Genomic DNA, 19,518 nt, shown 5'->3' on the forward strand with positions numbered 1-19,518 from the left:
AATTCAATTGGATTAGAAAATAAATTAGTTTTCGATCTAAACTCCCTGAACATAAGCAATATAGAGCTTTACTCACTGTCGTTTATCACAAAAAATAAACAAATTTATTCTTCTTCTTCTGAACTCTGCTCCAAATAACATACTTTTACTGACAGAGGATCAACTATATTGGTTAAAATTACTCACAGCCCCAACTTGGACTAAACCCAGAAATAGACTCTAAATAAGAATCTAACCACGGACAAATGTGAACCCACAAAAACACATCGTCAGGACATCGTCATTCAGTTTGCATTTTGAACCTGCAACTTTATCACTAAGGGCTTGTTTACACGAGAACGTTTGTGGGTAAAAATGACAAAATATTTTATGTTATTAGGTTCTTTTTTCAGACCAAGAGTTTGTTTTTATACCTGAGTTTCGACTGCTCACTAGTGGTCTTCCTCAGAGTGGTCACGTGATGTTGCTGTAACGTGTCCAGTCAGCTCCAAAACCTGTTTAAATCAGCTGACCGAACACGTCTCAGCAACATCACCTGACCACTCTGAGGAAGACCGCTAGTGAGCAGTCGAAACTGTCATGAAAACAAACTCTTGGTCTGTAAAAAGAACCTAATAACATAAATTATCAGAAGACCAAATGAACCTCATTGGATGACAAAATATTTTATCGGAAGTGCCTTTCGTTTAGACGGTGACGCCGTTTTTGGGGCTTAAAACGGCAAAAATCTGAAACCACCCTCCAGAGTGAAAAAGTTGAACACGCTCCGCTGTAGCGTTTATGTCTACACTGCCCAAGACTCAAAACTCTGGTCAGATCTGCTCACGTCGTGTACACGTTTACATCACATATATCACCACCTAGATGTACAGACATGTCAAACTCAGGCACGGGAGCCAAATTTGGACCACGATATAACTATATGTGGCCCACAAAATAATATCAAATATGTATTAGAGATGGTGCGCCGGCTACAGATAGAGTATAGAGACATTATTTATTTTAAAATTGTGTTATTATTTTATATTCTGCTTGCTCTAGATTCAATGTTTAAGCAAAACTATTATTAAACATTCATTTTAATAAGACAAATTTTAACATTACGTATCTCGCAAGAAGAGAAAACATGCAGATGTTGTTGAAACTTTTCAATAAATATTTTGTTTGGCTCACAATTTAGTCCCAGTTTTTAATTTTGTCCCTCTGTGAATTTGAGTTTGACACCCCTGACCTAGTGCCACCACTTAACCACCTGGCATGCATGCACAATCCAATTCCACACACACGCAGATTTCTTCACGAAAACACTCGTCTAAACACGGAATAAAAAGTGAAGACGCGACGCCACTTTTGCGTCTTCTGTTCAGATCGTTATCATATAAACGTCGCCTAAAGGGCAATACCTATACACAGTCTTGGGGAGTAACAGTAACAGTTACGTAATCAGAGTACAAATTATGAGTAACTGTATTCAGTTACAGTTACTGTTTCAGTGAGTGGTAATTGGATTACAGTTACTTTGTTGAAATAAATGGATTACATGGCAGTATTTTCCTGTTTTCACATTTTGGGCTATATCCCTTTTTTTTTTTTGTAATTCTACTCATTGCCGGACACTAAACCAGGTCTAAACCAGGACTAAACCAGGATTAAACCAGGACTGAACCCAGGTCTAAACCAGGACTAAAACCAGGCCTAAACTAGATCTAAACCAGGTCTAAAGCAAGTCTAAACCAGGACTAAACCAGGATTAAAACCAGGTCTAAACCAGGATTAAAACCAGGTCTAAACCAGGGTTAAAACCAGGTCTAACCTATTACTAAAACCAGGTCTAAACTAGATCTAAACCAGGTCTAAAATAGATCTAAACCAGGTCTAAACCAGGACTAAACCGGGATTAAAACCAGGTCTAAAACAGGGCTAAAACCAGGTCTAAACCAGCACTAAAACCAGGCCTAAACCAGGACTGAACCAGGACTGAACCCAGGTGTAATCCAGGACTAAAACCAGGCCTAAACTAGATCTAAACCAGGTCTACACCAGGACTAAACCAGGATTAAAACCAGGTCTAAACCAGGTCTAAACTAGACCTAAACTGGGGCTAAAACCAGGTCTATTTTTAATACGGTTAAGTAAAGTCTGGGCTTTTTTATTTTCTTTTAGCAAACAAAACTTCTTATGTGAAGATATCCTGGTCTTTGTTACTCTACACAAAACCAAGTCATCCAAAGTATTCAGATTACGTTACTCACTTTAAATAATTTAGAGGATTACGTTACAAACTACATTTTGGGGTATGCGATCTGTAATCTGTAGGGGAATATATTTTAAAAGTAACCTTCCCAACACTGCCCATACAGTGCGTTTTAACGACACGTGGGCGCAAGTATGAAGAACTTTTCTAAATTAACAAGCTTAAATTTTCCCAGCTTGACTTCTGCAGAACGTAAGAGAAACTAGATCAGCACAAAACTCAAAGGTTACCGCTAATATCCGGGCGAGTGACTTATATTACTCCCACGGTGTGATCTTTAACAATTCCCATAAAGTTGGTTCTTTGTACTTTTTTTGTACAGAAATAAAACGCCACCTTTACGTCCGAACTTCTTTTAAACGCGTTCACCTGAGTTGGCGATTCACGGGTCGGTCTTTGAAAATGCAGGGAGCTAAAAAACATTAATATTTATCAGGGTGGCTGGACCTCTTTATTGGTCATGCATATGCAACAGAGACTTTAGGATGGAAAAGGTCAAAGAAGATGAGACCACGTAACTGCCGGCTACTTAGCTCCGGGGCCTCTGCGACACCGGGCTGAGCGACGCAAAGGTGAGAGGGACGACGGTAACTGAAATGCAAGGAAAACTGGCCAAGATCCAAAGAATATATAAAGTGGCAGTTTATGGAAGCGTTGAAAAATTAATTGGATGTGAACGGTCAAGATAAGCAGGTCGTTAAAAGCCATGTACCTGATTTTTACTGACTTAAAAAGCGCGCCGTGTGATCCTGCGTATTCAGGCTGAGTTCTTGTCTCAAAGTGAAAACACTCAGTTCCACCTTGTGATGTCATGCGGTAAAACAGCTTCACTAGAATCGTTTGAATCCGTGTGTCGTTCGTTTTTCAATATAAAAGCAAAAATAAGAAAATGAAAAAACAACTATTTTCTTCGTTATTTGTCTCCAAAATCAAAATGAAAAAAAAAAAGATAATGATTTGTTGTTTCAGTTTTCAATTTTTTATTTAAATGAAAAATGGAAAAAAACAGATAACGGCCGATTCCCGTTTACGTGACTCCCGTGACTGCGATGCCGGACTTTTGCACTGCATACGGACTGAACCAGACCGGAACAAGACCGGGACTGAGATCGGGACCAGACTGGGACCAGACCGAGACTGAGACCAGACCGGGACCAGAGCGGGACTGAGATCGAGACCATACCGGGACCAGACAGAGACAGAGATCAGGACTGAGACCAGGACCAGTGTGGGACTGAGTCCAAGACCAGACCAGGACCAGGCCGGGATCAGACCGGGACTAGACCGATCCGAGTTTTGACTCCGAGCCTCCGCAGGGTCTGAGCCTCAGCTTCGAGCTTCGGCCCTGCCATGGGCTCTGAGCCTCCGGTCTGGCCCCGGTCTGGTCCCGGCCTGGTCTCGGTCTCAGTCCCGCTCTGGTCCCCGTCTGGTCCTGGTCCTGGATCAGTCCTGGTTCAGTCCGTACGTGGTGCAAAAGTCCGGCATCGCAGTCACAGAAGTCACGTAAACGGGAAACGGCGGTTATTCGTTTTTTTCCATTTTTCATTTAAACACAAAATCGAAAACTGAAAAAAACAAATCGTTATCCATTTTTTAATTTTGGTTTTGGAGAGAAATAATGAAGAAAATATTTTTTTTTTTCATTCTCTTAATTTTGGTTTTATATTGAAAAACGAATGAACGAATGATACACAGATTCATTTGGATGAGTTCAGCCCTGGGATTGACAATTTCTACTGAAAACTACCACTACTCATCACATCACAAGGTGGAACAGAGTGACAGAACTATTCTGCGCAATATAAGATCTTTAAACCCACCATCACACCAAGTTTTGTTTAGATTTTTTTCTTTTTTTTACCAGTGTGATGGCAGATATTAAAAGTCTTCCCCCTCCCCCGTCACTATCAGACAGCGGTCATTTAGAGAAGACAAAAAGGGTGGGTCGGTCCAGTCTAATTACAGACTGTAGCTTTAAATAAACACGTCACCTTCTCCTCTTGTATCCGGTCTTCGATCTGTTTGGAGGCGGCTTCGTGGGCTCTGAACAGGCTGATGGTGCTGGTGAGATCGGGGTCTAAAATGTTCCCGTCTTTATCTCGGACCACCAAGTCTAGACCGAGATATCTGCAGAGAGAAAATGAAAACAATTAACTGCCAAATCAAATAAAGTGAAGGATGTTGTCAACTTGAGCACGCAATTTATACAATGGAAATTTAATCTTCTCATAGTCAGACATTAACAACAGCATCCATAAATCTCCTCTTTCATATTCCAGTACCTGTACCATATATTCACCGTCCCTCCTCTTTATCAGTCAAATCAACTATGTTATATTAATAAAAAATGGCAACCAAAACCAGATTAAATTATGATTAAATCAAGAAGCATGTCTGGGGTGAAGGAAGTCTGGGAGTCCCTGTTTAGTCTGCTGCCCCTGTGTTCCAGCCCCAGATAAAACAAGAAAATAGATGGATGGATAATCAAGAAAATGGATGTTTAAATATATAATAACAAATTACCGTATTTTTTGGACTATAAGGTGCACATAAAATTCTTTAATTTTCACAAAAAGATCGACAGTGCGCCTTGTAATCCAGCGTGCCTTATGTATTAATTCTGGTTGTGCTTACTGACCTGGAACCACTGTGTATTGTGGTACACAGTGCTCCAAAAACTGTCAAAATGTTTTAGTACGACTTCGGTAAGTTACGAAGCTGCACCACTTGATGGATTGTCGGAGCACTACAGCTACTGTAGTCAGAAGTCCCGCGGAGTCATACCCTTTAATCTGACAGAAGCTGAACCGCATCAGCGCACAAGGAGCAAGCTGTTTTTTTCAGCGCTTATAGTTTACGGAAATTAGTCATGTGGTTTTAAGTTTCATTTCTGTAAAATGTAAACAAATGTGCACAAAGCTGCATTAAACACATTATTACTCAATGTATATTTGAGTTCTACTCATAGGAAATAAAAAAAAAAAAACTTAAATTATTCACCCACATTCACTTTCATAATGCACATTCATCAAGACAGGGAGGCAACACCGGGCGAATTACGCCACGATGTCAATGGATCATGGATGCCTCAGTCTCAAGTGTCGTCCATTTGTTTTGCTTAATGCTCCTTATAATCCAGTGTGACTTATGCATGAAAATAGACGAGAGAATTCAACGTTATTGATACTGCGTCTTATAATCCAATGCGCCTTATAGTCCGAAAAATACGGTAGCTTCATCACTTCACAATGACTTCATCTTTACATAAGTGGCACATTTAGTCTAGTGTTAATGTTGAAATCCTTTCTATCTAAGTATAAAATTTACTATATTTGACTTATTTGCGTCTAGTTAAAAGGTCCTATATTATTGTAAACTGACTCTTGTGAGGTTTTAGACATGTTATAATGCTGTTTCCTCTACAAAAACACACCTGGAGTTGTGTTTTGTTTAGTTTCACATGTTTGAGTAATGTTTGAGATGAGGAAACAGCATTAAACATCGCTCAGAAAACAGAGTAATATTGCCCCTTTAAGCTTTTTTTTCCCACTACACTAGTATTAGCTTTTCGCTCCCAGATTTCATTCAATCCTCGCCGTTTCTTTTGTTCTAATTTTTCTTTCGAAGAGCAGCCAACATAGAAGAAATTGTGATGTTGGAAGGTACTTGGCCATAAAGTCTGAAAATCGTTTCTCTGCCTGCTCGGCTACAGGTTGAAATTTCATCACAGCAGAATGGATTCACGATTTTTTCATTTTCACCTGATTTCAAGCTCTATTGCAGACACATCACAGGGTTTTTTTGTGATAGACTGTACCAGATTACACCGATGATGAATTCTTCCACCATTTTGTGCAAAGTTAAAGGATCACAGGTGTTTTTGCATTGCGTTGACTGGCAGCGCTCGCCTAATCCAACTATGACCAAGTACTGAGGAAAATACAGTACATAAACATAAAAGTGTTAGAGTGTGACAGAATTAAAGGGTTATGCCCGAACGCCACATGGACCACGTCTCTAAACCAGAACTAAAACCAGAACTAAAACCAGAACTAAAAACAGGTCTCAACCAGGTCTCTACCAAGTCTCTACCAAGTCTAAACCAGGTCTAAAACCAGGACTAAACCAGGATTTAAACAGGTCTAAACCAGGACTAAACCAGGATTTAAACAGGTCTAAACCAGGACTAAAGCAGGTCTAAAACCAGGACTAAAACAGGATTTAACCAGGTCTAAGCCAGATCTAAACCAGGACTAAAACCAGGACTAAAACAGGATTTAACCAGGTCTAAGCCAGATCTAAACCAGGACTAAAACCAGGACTAAAACAGGATTTAACCAGGTCTAAGACCAGATCAAAACCAGGACTAAAACCAGGACTAAAACAGGATTTAACCAGGTCTAACCAGATCTAAAACCAGGACTAAAACCAGGACTAAAACAGACAGATTTAACCAGGTCTAAAGCCAGATAAACCAGGACTAAAACCAGGACTAAAACAGGATTTAACCAGGTCTAAGCCAGATCTAAACCAGGACTAAAACCAGGACTAGAACAGGATTTAATCAGGTCTAAACCAGACTAAACCAGACTAAACAGGATTAAACAGGACTAAAACAGGATTTAACCAGGACTAAACCAACAATTTAACCAGGTCTAAACCAGGACTAAAACCAGGACTAAAACAGGATTTAACCAGGTCTAAACCAGGACTAAAACAGGATTTAACCAGGATTAAACCAAAATTTAACCAGGTCTAAACCAGGACTAAAACCAGGACTAGAACAGGATTTAACCAGGTCTAAAACCAGGACTAGAACAGGATTTAACCAGGTCTAAGCCAGATCTAAACCAAGACTAAAACCAGAACTAAACCAGGATTTAACAAGGACTAAAACAGGATTTAACCAGGATTAAACCAAAATTTGACCAGGTATAAACCAGGACTAAAACCAGGACTAAAACCCAGGACTAAAACCAGGACTAACCAGGACTAAACCAGGACTAAAACCAGGACTAAACCAGGACTAAACCCAGGACTAAAGCCAGGACTAAAACCAGTCTGTAGCGCAAAAAATGTTGGGAACCACTGGTCTGTCTCTATTTTCTGATCTGTTATACTGATTTCTCCTCTTAAACAGAAACACTTAGTTCCACCTTGTGATGTCATGCGGTAATACAGGAAGTGCTCCAGTGTGTTTTTAAACTCCATGCACCTTCACTAGAATCATTTGGATCATTTCAGACCTGGAATTGCCGATCTCTACTGAACTAAAGGTAAAAGTAGCTGTTAACGACCACTACATGACATCATAAGGTGTAAAAGAGCAGTTTCAGCTTTACGAATGTGGACAGATTAATAATAAAAGCTCACAAGAGACCATTCTGTGAAATATAGAACCTTTAAATAACTATAACGTCCTTCTCAAAACCCCGTCCTCCGCTTCCCCACCGCTCTGTACGTTACATTATCTGCAGAGTTGACAGTTTTCTCACTTGTTCCCGTAGTCGATTTTGGAGGTGACTTTCTGCTTGAGTTCGGACAGTTCGTCTTGGGGCAGAGTTCCGGAGAGGATCTGAGAACGCCATTCGATCAGGTCGTAAATCATGTCCCTCACCGTGTTGAACATCTCCCTCTTGTCTCCCTGTCAGAGAGGGGAAAGAGGAAAGGAGACGAGGAAACGAGACGTGAGTAAAAGCGAGGAGAGGGATGGTGCGCTGTAGTTTGACTTGCTGCTTTCTTGCAATAATCGATACCAATATAAAGCATTAAAAAAAACATTACAAGTAGCAAAAATGTATGATGTATGAATGTCGATACGATACTCGATACATTGCTCACGAAACAATGTGATAATCCATATACTGCAGTTGATTTATTGTTGTTTTTTTTAAGAACCAAACACATTTTAGCAACAATAACTCTTTTATCGAACCAGTATTTGTGCAAAGTTAATAAGAATTACATCTATTTTAATCATCAAAACAGTGAATAATGCATAAACTACTTTCTTTCCCCTAAATAAGGAACAAAAATGTCAAGCAGTCACAAATAAAATGGCTAAAAGATGCAAAAAAATGTACTCTTGCTGATTTACCGATACAGCAGCTCAGGATAATTATACAATATCACCAAATTTAGTATTAGAGTATATCGATATTTTGATATTTTTGCACACCCCTAATGTTAAGTTATAGTAAAGATCACAAATTAACTAAATGTGTTTATTTGGAATATAAAATCCAATTGTGTAAACACTCCCAATTAGGGCCTGACAATTAATCAAACTAATCAGAGTCTCTGCTCTGATTTAGAGTTAAATTGATTAAAACTGTGATTGTCAAAAACTGTGTTACAGCCCCAGGCCTTCAGTTGTAATTAGTTTTGTGTGTTTTAAATTATTTTACTGGCTGTTCTGGATCCTGCTGTGAGAGCCTCTACACCAGGAGTATCCAAACTTATTTCATCAAGGGCCACATCTCTAAACACAGATGAAGCTGAGGCTGATCGAGGGCCGTAAACTGGTGCTCAATATAGTGAAGCCTTTATTGTCATTATACAATAGTTTAATGAAATTCAGAGCTGCTCCATCAAAGTGCAAGAATTAAACAAAATAAATAAAACAAATTAACAGTTCTCATTCATTATGGGGACAGCTTTAGGGAAGAAGCTGTCCCTGAGTCTATTGGTCCAAGCTGGAATTGACCTGAAGCACCTGCCAGAAGGCAACAAGTTGAACAGGTGAAATTAAATATGTGCATGTTTAACACGTTAGAATGAGCCATCCGTCTTCATTCATGCTAAGATCCTCAAAACCACACACTAAATATTAGATATTTGCTTTATCAAGGATAGATAAAAAAAAAAAAAAAAAAAAACTTCCAATAAAAAGTTAATTTTTCATTGATGCAAGGTAATTTGGGCCAATTCTCCTGGAAGCCTGAGGGCCAAGAAAAAATTTTTTGAGGGCCGCATTTGGCCCACAGGCCATAGTTTGGACATGCCTGATCTACACCTACACCTGGCCAATCCTGCCTCACCTCCAGCCTCCTTGGTGTCCAGTCTGCCATTTTGTGTTCATGTGTCTCTAGTTCTGTAGTTTAGTTCTGATTGTGCCTTTTTTTAATTTTAATTTAATTTTTGTGGGTTTATGTGGTTTAGTTTGGGGCACTTGTGTTTTAGTTTTGTGTGTGTGTCCCTCAGTTTAACCACCGTTTTTGTGGCACAAAACTCGTGATATGTTAAATCTGTTGTTTTGTTTCTTAGTTTAGGTTATTTTCTGTATATATATTTTAGTCTGTTTTGTTAATTTACATGTTACATCCCTGTTAATTAAATATTATTTACTGTATTTTCCGGGCTATTAGGTGCTCTGGATTATAAATCATTAAATGGTCTGTTTACGAACTTTTTTCATAAACAAACCGCACCGGACTTTAAACGAAACACAACAGTGTGATGGGTGAGTGGTTTTGTTTGTTTGTGGCGTTCACGGTGACTCTGGGCTTTGTTCAGTTGTGGCGTGTAGGGAGGTGCTGTCTGGGATCGCTGGATTGTCGGCATGTTTGCAGTGACTCGGTTGTTCAGTCGTGTCTAGAAGTGGCACATTGCACTCGCTTTTTCGGTTCATTCCTCCGCGTCGGCGTGGAGTGATGAGTGTGTCTGTGGGTGTTTTTCGCTGTGCGGTCGCTGTCTGCTCCGTGTGTGTTTGCGTGCGCTGCGGGTGGTGCGGCTTTGTAGTTTACTGAAGTCGTGCTGGGACACCCGAGTAGATTCATGTATAGGGCGCTCTGGATTGTGGGGCGTGCAGTCGTTTTTGATGGGGTTAAAGCCTTAAGAGCGCATCTAATAGCCCGGAAAATACAGTATTTTATTCCATTTAACATCTTGTTGTTATTTCCCTCACGCTAACAAAATGTGTGTGCAAAAAAACCTAGCTTTTACTTCACCAAATATTGCCAAAATTTTCAAAATTTGACTGATACTGATATCCAAGCCTATCGACACAATTTTGAGAACCCCTCTAATGTAAATTAATAAGAAGAGGGTCTAATTCTGGGCCCCCTAAACCCTGGGGCCCCGGACAACAGACCCCTTTGCCCCCCAACCCGTCGACGCCCCTGCTGACGTCATGGAAATTAATCTTTAATGTCACTTGTGTTTTCTCTTTGCACAATCATTATGAAACTGAAGACATTTATTGAATTTATAATAAGGCTCGTTGCTGTTCAGATTTCAATCCATAATTTAAGAATACTGCGATTAGAAGCTTTAGTTTCTATTATTTATGTAAACTGAGACAAGTACAAGTACATACTGAAGCATGATATATTAAAAAAAAACAATTATTTCCAATACTTCAATATGTCCTGTATCCGTTTTATCGTTACTTGATACTACACAAGTTTTCTCTTTACTTTGAAACCTCCGACCAAGGCCTTTCGTCAGCTAAAAATGCACTTTTCTTTTTAAAATTTTAGCTGACAAAAAGTCAAAACAAGACAGAAGATTCTTTTACAACTCTCTACAGCTGCGTTTTGTCAGAAAGTGTAAGGCACTTTCCAATAAAAACTGTGATTTATAGAGAAACAGCGAATACACATCCTGGTGACAGTCTCTGCAGTCTTTCACCGATATGTTTTTCACCAAAGAGACAAAAACTTTCTTGTTGTTTTCTAGTAATACTGTGTTTTCACGCTGATATATGTCAGTCTGCATAAGCTGCTGGGGTATTGAGATAGGTTCAAATCAATATCATGTACACAAAGTCCAACGGCAAAAAAATACAGAACAGAACAAATAAAGGTTATGAGACAAACTTGGACAGTTACTTCCATTTAGAAACACTTTAATAATTCACTGAAAATATACACAGATGATATAGAATTAAACTACTTTACTTACTGATATTACTTACATTACATTACTTTACTTAATTTACTTACTTTATTTAAAATACTTACATTACATATATTACTTTGCTTTACTCAAATTACTTAACTTACTTACATTACTTCATTTACTTACATTACTTACTTTATTTTACTAACTTTACTTTCATTACTTACTTTACTTACATTACGTACTTTACTTTACTTACATTATTTTACTAACTTTACTTACTGTACTTAAATTACTTAAATTGCATATAGTACTTTGCTTTACTCAAATTACTTTACTTTCTTTACTTTCTTTACTTACATTACTTACTTTACTTACTTAACTTAAATTACTTTACTTGCTTTACTTTACTTACTTTATTTAAATTACTTACATTACATATATTACTTTGCTTTACTCAAATTACTTTCTTTACTTACTTAGTTTTACTTTACTTGCATTACTTACTTTATTTAAATTACTTACTTTACTCACTTTACTTGCATTACTTTATTTAAATGACTTACATTACATATAGTACTTTGCTTTACTCAAATTACTTCACTTTCTTTACTTAATTTCATTACTTTACTTACTTTATTTTACTTACTTTATTTAAATTACTTGCATTACATATATTATTTACTTTGCTTTACTCAAATTACTTTACTTACATTACTTTACTCACTTTACTTACTTTACTTACTTTTTACTTTACTTACATTACTTTACTTACTTTACTTACTTACTTTACTTTATTACTTTACTTACTTTACTTTACTTACATTACTTTACTTACTTTACTTACTTTACTTACATTACTTTTTACTTTACTTACTTTACTTTACTTACTTTACTTACTTACTTTTTACTTTACTTACATTACTTTACTTACATTACTTTACTTTACTTACTTTACTTTACTTTACTTACTTTACTTACTTTACTTACATTACTTTACTTACTTTACTTTACTTACTTTACTTTACTTACTTTACTTTACTTTTACTTTACTTTACTTTACTTACATTACTTTACTTATTACTTTTACTTTTACTTTTTACTTACTTTACTTTACTTACTTTACTTTACTTACATTACTTTACTTACTTTTACTTTACTTTACTTACTTTACTTTACATTACTTTACTTACACTACTTTACTTAATTTACTTCCTTTACATTACCTCCTGTTTTTGTGTTAGTGTTTTGTTTTTGTTTTTTTCCAATATTAGTTCCAATATTTTTCTCTTTCTCTCTATTCACACTCAATTATCTTTCCGTGGAATACATTTTGGAAATGTATTCAAATAGATTGTATGACTAGATATGTTTCAATACATGGAAAAAACCCAGTTAGAAACACATGAAAAATAAGGGCATGGTTTAAAGCTGTACTATGTAACTTCTGGTTTATGTATTGCTTTGCCTGGAATATTCCACAGTAAGCCATTAAACTTATCAGTTTTGCACCGATTCAATTACAGATGTTTTATAACTTCTTGGGATCTTGGGGGAAAAAATGCCATATTTTGGAATATCTCAGGCAATAAAGCAATAACATCTCCCTGGAGACAAGTTCACAGCCAATCCACCAGAGAAGTTACACAACGCACCTTTCTTAAAATAGTCAAAACTACTACAATCAAAATTATAAATATTCTGAATTCCAGTAATTTTCACTCTTGTAGATTGCGAGGTTTTGGTCAAATTAGACGTATTTATCTCTAAAGAGACAGGGCCAAGTTTATGACAGATCTGTGGAGAGGTGAACCCACTCACAGTAAGAACACACATTTTTATTGAGTTGCATTTCCTCCATGTTATTGAGCAAATGCAAGATAATGTTTAATGCAATATCTCCATGGAAACAAGTGGACCCTCCACCAGTTCAGCTTTAATCCAGACTCACCACGTATAAATCCCTCCATATTGACGCCCACTCCCGCAGCGTGGTCGTCACTTCCTGCACCAACGGCAACTCTGTCGGGATGATCGTCTCCTTTTGCCTTTAACGACACAGAATCGAGAAAAAAAAAAAAGCAAAAATCATAAAGTTAGTATACATTCTGGATACAAAAATTTCAAAATTTTTCCATGATTTTTTCATGATCTAAAGTGAACTTTCTATGACTTTACAGCATCTACATGTGTAGAATTGATCAAAACTTTTCAGGGATCAATATGAAATGTTCACCCTTTCCACTCACCTACGGTCCCTTTCTGGGACAGTAGAAAAAAGGGGTGGGGTTAAATAAGTATTTACTTCTACCCACTCCTTTTTTGGACACAAATAAAGTCTGTGTGACATTTATTTTCGCTTATTATTACAGAAAAGAAATATTTACTTTATGTGTTATATCTTTGCATTTATGTTCTATGTATTACTGTACGAATAAACATTCATTCATTCACCTTATGGTTTTGTATTATAGTTTTTTAATATTCAAAATATTGTCAGTGCATTTATTGTCGTCTCTTCTAAACAAAAGTCGCAAACGTTCAGAAATAATCATAATAACCTAATGAAAACTTAACACAGCGCTGTAGTTGCATGAAAAAGATACTAAAATTTCATGACTTTTCCAAAACTTCCATTGAATTTACAAGATTTCATGACTTTTCTAGGCCTGGTAAATGACATTTTCAGTTTCCATGACTTTTTCCAGGATTACCATGACCATGGGAACCCTGTAGATATTGTTTTGTTTATTTATTGGCTTAGAATGTTCCACAATATGGCATTAAACACATTTATAAAGCAGGAATAGTTGTTTCTGAGGTAATAACTTATGGGAATCCAGAATTGAAAAGAAATTATCAACAATAAAGTTTAAAAAAAAAGCACTACGAGGTCAACTTACAGGTCAGATCTGTGGAGAGGTGACCCAACTCACCAACCCAAGGTATTTCTTAGCAATAAAAACATGTACTGAAATGAATAAATGCAAAATATACATGTTTAATGCCATACTGTTGGTATTGGTTTCCTCACCAGAAAAGTTAAGAAGGACATCTAAAAGTTATACTCTAATATTCGTTTCAATCTTTCAAAATAACTTTAAGTTGCAGTGTTCAAAATTCATGGCCTTTTGATAACTTCACCATAAAATAAAAACAGCCTTCGTCTCTGAATTAATGCAGAAATACTCAAAACACATTTGAATTGATCTGAATTTTATATCTTTTTTACTTTCAATGAAAATGAGGCTGAACAAGGACAGTCTTCAGCACTACACTATTAAAATATTACATGAGATAAGAATACTGCTGTTAGACCGGTCCTGGTTTGGTTCGGGTTTGGTTTTGGATTAGTTCAGGTTAAGTCCTGGTTTAGTCTTGGTTCAGTCCTGGCTTAGTCCTGGTTTAAGTGATTTTGATCTTGGTTTGGTCCTGGTTCAGTCCTGGTTTAGTCCTGATGTTGTGGTTCTGACCCTGGTTTGGTCCTACTTTATTCCTGGTTTAGTTTTGGATTAATCCTTGTTTAGTCCTGGTTTAGTCCTGGTTTAGTCCTTATATGGATTTGGTTTGGTCCAGATTTGGGCACAGCTTTGTCCTATTTTAGTCCTATCTTAATTTTGGGTTAATCCAGGTTCAGGCCTGGCTTAGTCCTGGTTTAGTGGTCTTGATTTTGGTTTGGTCCTAGTTAGGTCCTGGTTTAGTCCTGATGTTGTGATCTTGACTCTGGTTTGGTCCTGGTTTAGTCCTGGTTTAGTTCTTACATAGACTTGGTTTGGCCTCATTGGGCTTGGTATGGGCCTATCTTAGTCCTGGTTCAGTCCTGGTTTTTGATCCTGGTTTAGTCTTGGTTTAGTTCTTATATTGACTTGGTTAGGCCTGATTTGGGCCTAGCTTAGTCCTGTTTTAGTCCTACTTTTTGTCCTGCTTTAGTCCTGGTTCAGTCCTGGTTTAGTCCCGGTTTAGTCCCGGTTTAGACTTGGTTTAGTCCTGGTTTAGACTTTGTTAAGTCCTGGTTTAGTCCTGGTTTAGACTTGGTTAAGTCCTGGTTTAGACTGGTTAAGTCCTGGTTTAGACTGGTTTAAGTCCTGGTTTAGTCCCTGGTTAGTCTGGTTCAGTCTTGGTTTAGACTTGGTTTCAGTCCTTGTTTAGTCCTGGTTAGTCCTGGTTCAGTCCTGGTTTAGCCTTGGTTCAGTCCTGGTTTAGTCCTGGTTCAGTCCTGATTTAGACCTGATTTAGTCCTGGTTTAGTCCTGGTTTAGTCCTGGTTTAGCCTTGGTTCAGTCTTGGTTTAGACTTGGTTTAGCCTTGGTTCAGTCCTGGTTTAGTCCTGGTTCAGTTGGTTTAGACTTTAGTCCTGGTTTAGTCCTGGTCCTTCTTGGTTTAGTCCTGGTTTAGTTGGTTCAGTCTGGTTTAGTCCTGGTTTAGTTCTTGGTTCTGGTTTAGTCAGTCTGGTTTAGTCCTGGTTTAGTCCTGGTTTAGTCCTGGGTCCTTAGTCCTGGTTTAGTCCTGGTTTAGTCCTGGTTCAGTCCTGGTTTAGTCCTGGTTTCTAGTCCTGTTTAGTCCTGGTTTAGTCCTGGTTTAGTCCTGGTTAGTCCTGAGTTCTTTAGTCCTTGGTCTTTAGTCCTGGTTTCTTGGTTTAGTCCTGGTTTGGTTTCAGTCCTGGTTTGGTCCTGGTTTAGTCCTGGTTTAGTTCCTGGTTAGTCCTGGTTTAGTCCTTGTCCTGTTTAGTCCTTTAGTTTCAGTTGGTTTAGTCCTGGTTTAGTCCTGGTTTAGTCTGGTCTTGGTTTAGTCTTGGGTCTTGGTTTAGTTTCCTGGTTTAGTCCTTGGTTCAGGTTTCTGGTTTAGTCCTGGTTTAGTCTGGTTTGGTTTAGTCCTGGTTTTAGTCCTTGGTTTAGTCCTGGTTTAAGTCCTTAGTCCTGGTTTAGTCCTGGTTTAGTCCTGGTTTAGTCTTGGTTTAGTCCTGGTTTAGTCCTTGGTTTCTGGTTTAGTCCTGGTTTAGTCCTGGTTCAGTCCTGGTTTAGTCCTGTTTAGTCCTGGTTCAGTCCTGGTTTAGTCCTGGTTTCTTGGTTTAGTCCTGGTTAGTCCTGTTAGTCCTGGTTTAGTCCTGGTTTAGTCCTGGTTCAGTCTGGTTAGTCCTGGTTTAGTCCTGGTTTAGTCCTGGTTCAGTCCTGGTTCAGTCCTGGTTTGTCCTGGTTCAGTCTTGGTTCTTGGTTTAGTCCTGTTTAGTCCTTGGTTCAGTCCTGGTTCGGTCCTGGTTCAGTCCTGGTTTAGTCCTTGGTTCAGTCCTGGTTCAGTCCTTGGTTTAGTCCTGGTTTAGTCCTGGTTCAGTTTCCTGGTTTAGTCCTGGTTTTAGTCCTGGTTCAGTCTTGGTTTAGACCTTGGTTTAGTCCTGGTTTAGTCTTGGTTCAGTCTTGGTTTTAGTCCTGGTTTCAGTCTCCTGGTTTAGTCCTGGTTTCAGTCCTGGTTTAGTCCTGGTTCAGTCTTGGTTTCTTGGTTTAGTCCTGGTTTAGTCCTGGTTTCCTGGTTTAGTCCTGTTTAGTCCTGGTTTAGTCCTGGTTTAGTCCTGGTTTAGTCCTGGTTAGTCCTGGTTCAGTCTTTCTGGTTTAGTCCTGGTCCTGGTTTCAGTCCTGGTTAGTCCTTGGTTCAGTCCTGGTTTCAGTCCTGGTTTAGTCCTGGTTCAGTCTTGGTTTAGACTTGGTTCGGTCCTGGTTTAGTCCTGGTTTAGTCCTGGTTCAGTCCCGGATCTGTCGTCATATTTGCGTGTATATTTGAGGTTAACTGCGCTCAGATCAGAGACATATTTTAAACAGGAAGCGTCTCTCACCCGCTGCCCTCGACTGTGGCGTCCTTTAGGTGGATGTAACACGCAGGAAATATGCCCTGGACAAAGAACAGATAAGAACACAAACAAAACAAACACAAACTGTCATAACAACAAGATTTATTTCAAAGTTCAGTAAAGTCAGAGCTGTGGAGGAGGGGCTCACCTTTTTGGATTTTCTTCTCAGCCGATGTCCTCTGTACCAGTCTGAAAAAACACAAATTAAGACAAATATTAAAACAGAAAAGTAAAAAATTTAAATAAGAAAAATTTGATAATAAAAATAAAAAAAATAAAAAAATAAATAATAAATAAATTAAATTAAAACTAAAGAATTAAAACTAAATAATTAAAATAAAATAAAAATATGAAAATATGAAGAAAAAAAAAAGAAACTAGCTCAACATTTGGTGATACATAGCAATGGTGGAGCATAATGAAGTAAAAGTAAAGGTGCACTGTGTAACTTTTTGGTTAGGGGTACGTCACCTGCTTGTTTCTATGGAGAGGTCATTGCTCTAGAATGTTCCACAGTATGACTTTAAACAGCTCTACCTTACGTTTATTCAATTACAGGTGGTTTTATACCTCAGAAATACTTAGAAAAACAGACATTCTGACTGTGAGCGGGGTTGCCTCTCCACAGATCTGACCTGTAACTTGTCTCCATACTGTGAAACATTCCAGACAAAGCAATAACATCTCCATGGAGACAAGCATTTGACGGACCCTCCACTGGAAAAGTTACACAATGTACCTTTAATTACACATTTTAACTATCTGTCCTTTACTTAAGTAGATTTCAGAGTGGATATTTTTTTAAATTTTACTTCACTACATTTGAGAGCAAGTGTCTGTACTTTCAAAAGTAAAAGTATTTTTGTTATAGTTTGAGATTTGCTGAAAAGGCTGAGGGTTTATTTTATACACACATTCATAATATGAGCAAACAAAAATATACAAATAAAAACAGCTAGGGAAAAAAAAAACTTTAAAAATTCAGCACAAATCTCTAATAAAATCACAATATTCGAAAAAAAAAAAAAAATTGCATGAAAACAGCATTTTTTTAAACAGGTACTTCAATATTTTTACTTACTTACCTTTTTTTTTTTCATTTGATACTTTGATACTACTGTGGTAGTTGTACTTTTACTTAAAGATGCATTGTGTAACTTTTCTGGTGGAAAAAAAATTTATGTAAAAGTACAGCTACCAGAGCAAAAAAATAAATAAAAAAAACTCAAGTAAAAGTACCACATGAAAAAATTCACTCTGGAAGTAAAAATATAAAAGTGCCTGTTTAAAAATGTACTTAAAGTGAAAAAAGTAGAAGTTTTGCACACAGATTGGAAGTTTTTATGAGGCTTCAAATGTGGTGATTTTGATAAAGATTTGTGCTGAATTTTGTTTCTCCTAACTTTTTTTATTTGTATATTTTTGTTTACTCAAATTACGAATGTGTTAAAAATAAACCCTCAGTCTTTTCAGCAGGTCTCAAACTATACCAAAAATACTTTTACTTTTGACTCCTGTTAAAAAAAACGTAGTGAAGTAGAAAGTACAGATACCTGCTCGCAAATGTAGTGAAGTAAAAGTAAAAAAATATCCACTTTAAACTCTACTTATGTAAAGTACAGATAGTTAAAGTGTAAAATTAAAGGTGCACTGTGTTACTTTTCTGGTGGAGAGTCCGTCAAATGCTTTTCTTCATGGAAATGTTGTTGCTTTGTCTGGAATTTTTCATTTTTAGTATGACATTAAACCTTTCTATTTTCATGGAGACCAAACCAGACCAAGTTACAGGTCAGATCTGTGGAGAAGCGACCCCGCTCACAGTCAGAATGTTGTTTTTCTAGGTATTTTTAAGCTATAAAACCACCTGTAATTGAATAAATGTAAGGTAGAGCTGTTTAAAGTCATACTGTGGAACATTCTAGGCAGAGAAATGACTGACCGACAACCAAAAAGTTACACAATGCACCTTTAAATAACAAAATAGAGTAGTTTTTCCACCACTGATAAAACTAGAAAGTGTTAGACAAGAAAATGCTGTATCTTTTTTGCATACTGTGTCCATTAAAGCCACCATCTGTACGTTTGTTTATTTTTATTTTTTCACCAGCAGATGGCAGATTCACCATTTAATTTAACAAGTAACATTTATGTAATTATTTGCAGTAAAATGCTAACTTTTTGGAAGGGAGGACAGAACTGGTATTGCCACTTCTAACAGTTACAACTAATTTTATAGGTTCATTATGTAACTTTTCAGGGGGAGGGTAAGACACCTGCATGGAAATGTTGCTTTTTTCTGGAAATGATCCACAGTGCGGCATTAAAGGTTGAATATTACACAAAGTAGACTCTTGAGAGCTATAAGTCAAGTTGGAAATGTTGTTACCTCCTCAAAAACAGACCTGGAGTTGTGCTTTGTTGCATTTATATGTTTAGAAATGCAGAGAAACAAATAATTCTGGATTACTCAAAGCTCAAAATGCTAAAGTTATACAATCCAAATGATTCTAGTGAAAGTGTACGGAGTTTAAAAACACAGTGGAGCAGAGTTTGTGTGTTAAACATGCGTGAAGGAAACAAAAAAC

The 19,518-nt window shown here is 37.3% G+C and overlaps 1 protein-coding gene across 1 annotated transcript in view; it reads right to left on the reverse strand.

The window, feature by feature from the left end:
* Positions 1–19,518, reverse strand: part of dock1 (dedicator of cytokinesis 1) — a 708,121-nt gene that overhangs the window by 612,837 nt on the left and 75,766 nt on the right. Inside the window, exons 3-7 of the mRNA XM_055150424.1 lie at positions 17,082–17,122; positions 16,919–16,974; positions 13,047–13,143; positions 7,750–7,898; positions 4,246–4,381 (exon numbers count right to left, since the gene is read on the reverse strand). Of these exons, the coding sequence (XP_055006399.1) occupies positions 4,246–4,381; positions 7,750–7,898; positions 13,047–13,143; positions 16,919–16,974; positions 17,082–17,122 (479 nt within the window). The remainder of the gene's footprint in view (positions 1–4,245; positions 4,382–7,749; positions 7,899–13,046; positions 13,144–16,918; positions 16,975–17,081; positions 17,123–19,518) is intronic.

The sequence above is a fragment of the Boleophthalmus pectinirostris genome, unplaced genomic scaffold, assembly GCF_026225935.1.
Source record: "Boleophthalmus pectinirostris isolate CB_2022bp ecotype Guang Dong unplaced genomic scaffold, ASM2622593v1 HiC_scaffold_14, whole genome shotgun sequence".
In the NCBI taxonomy this organism is placed as follows: Eukaryota; Metazoa; Chordata; class Actinopteri; order Gobiiformes; family Gobiidae; genus Boleophthalmus; species Boleophthalmus pectinirostris.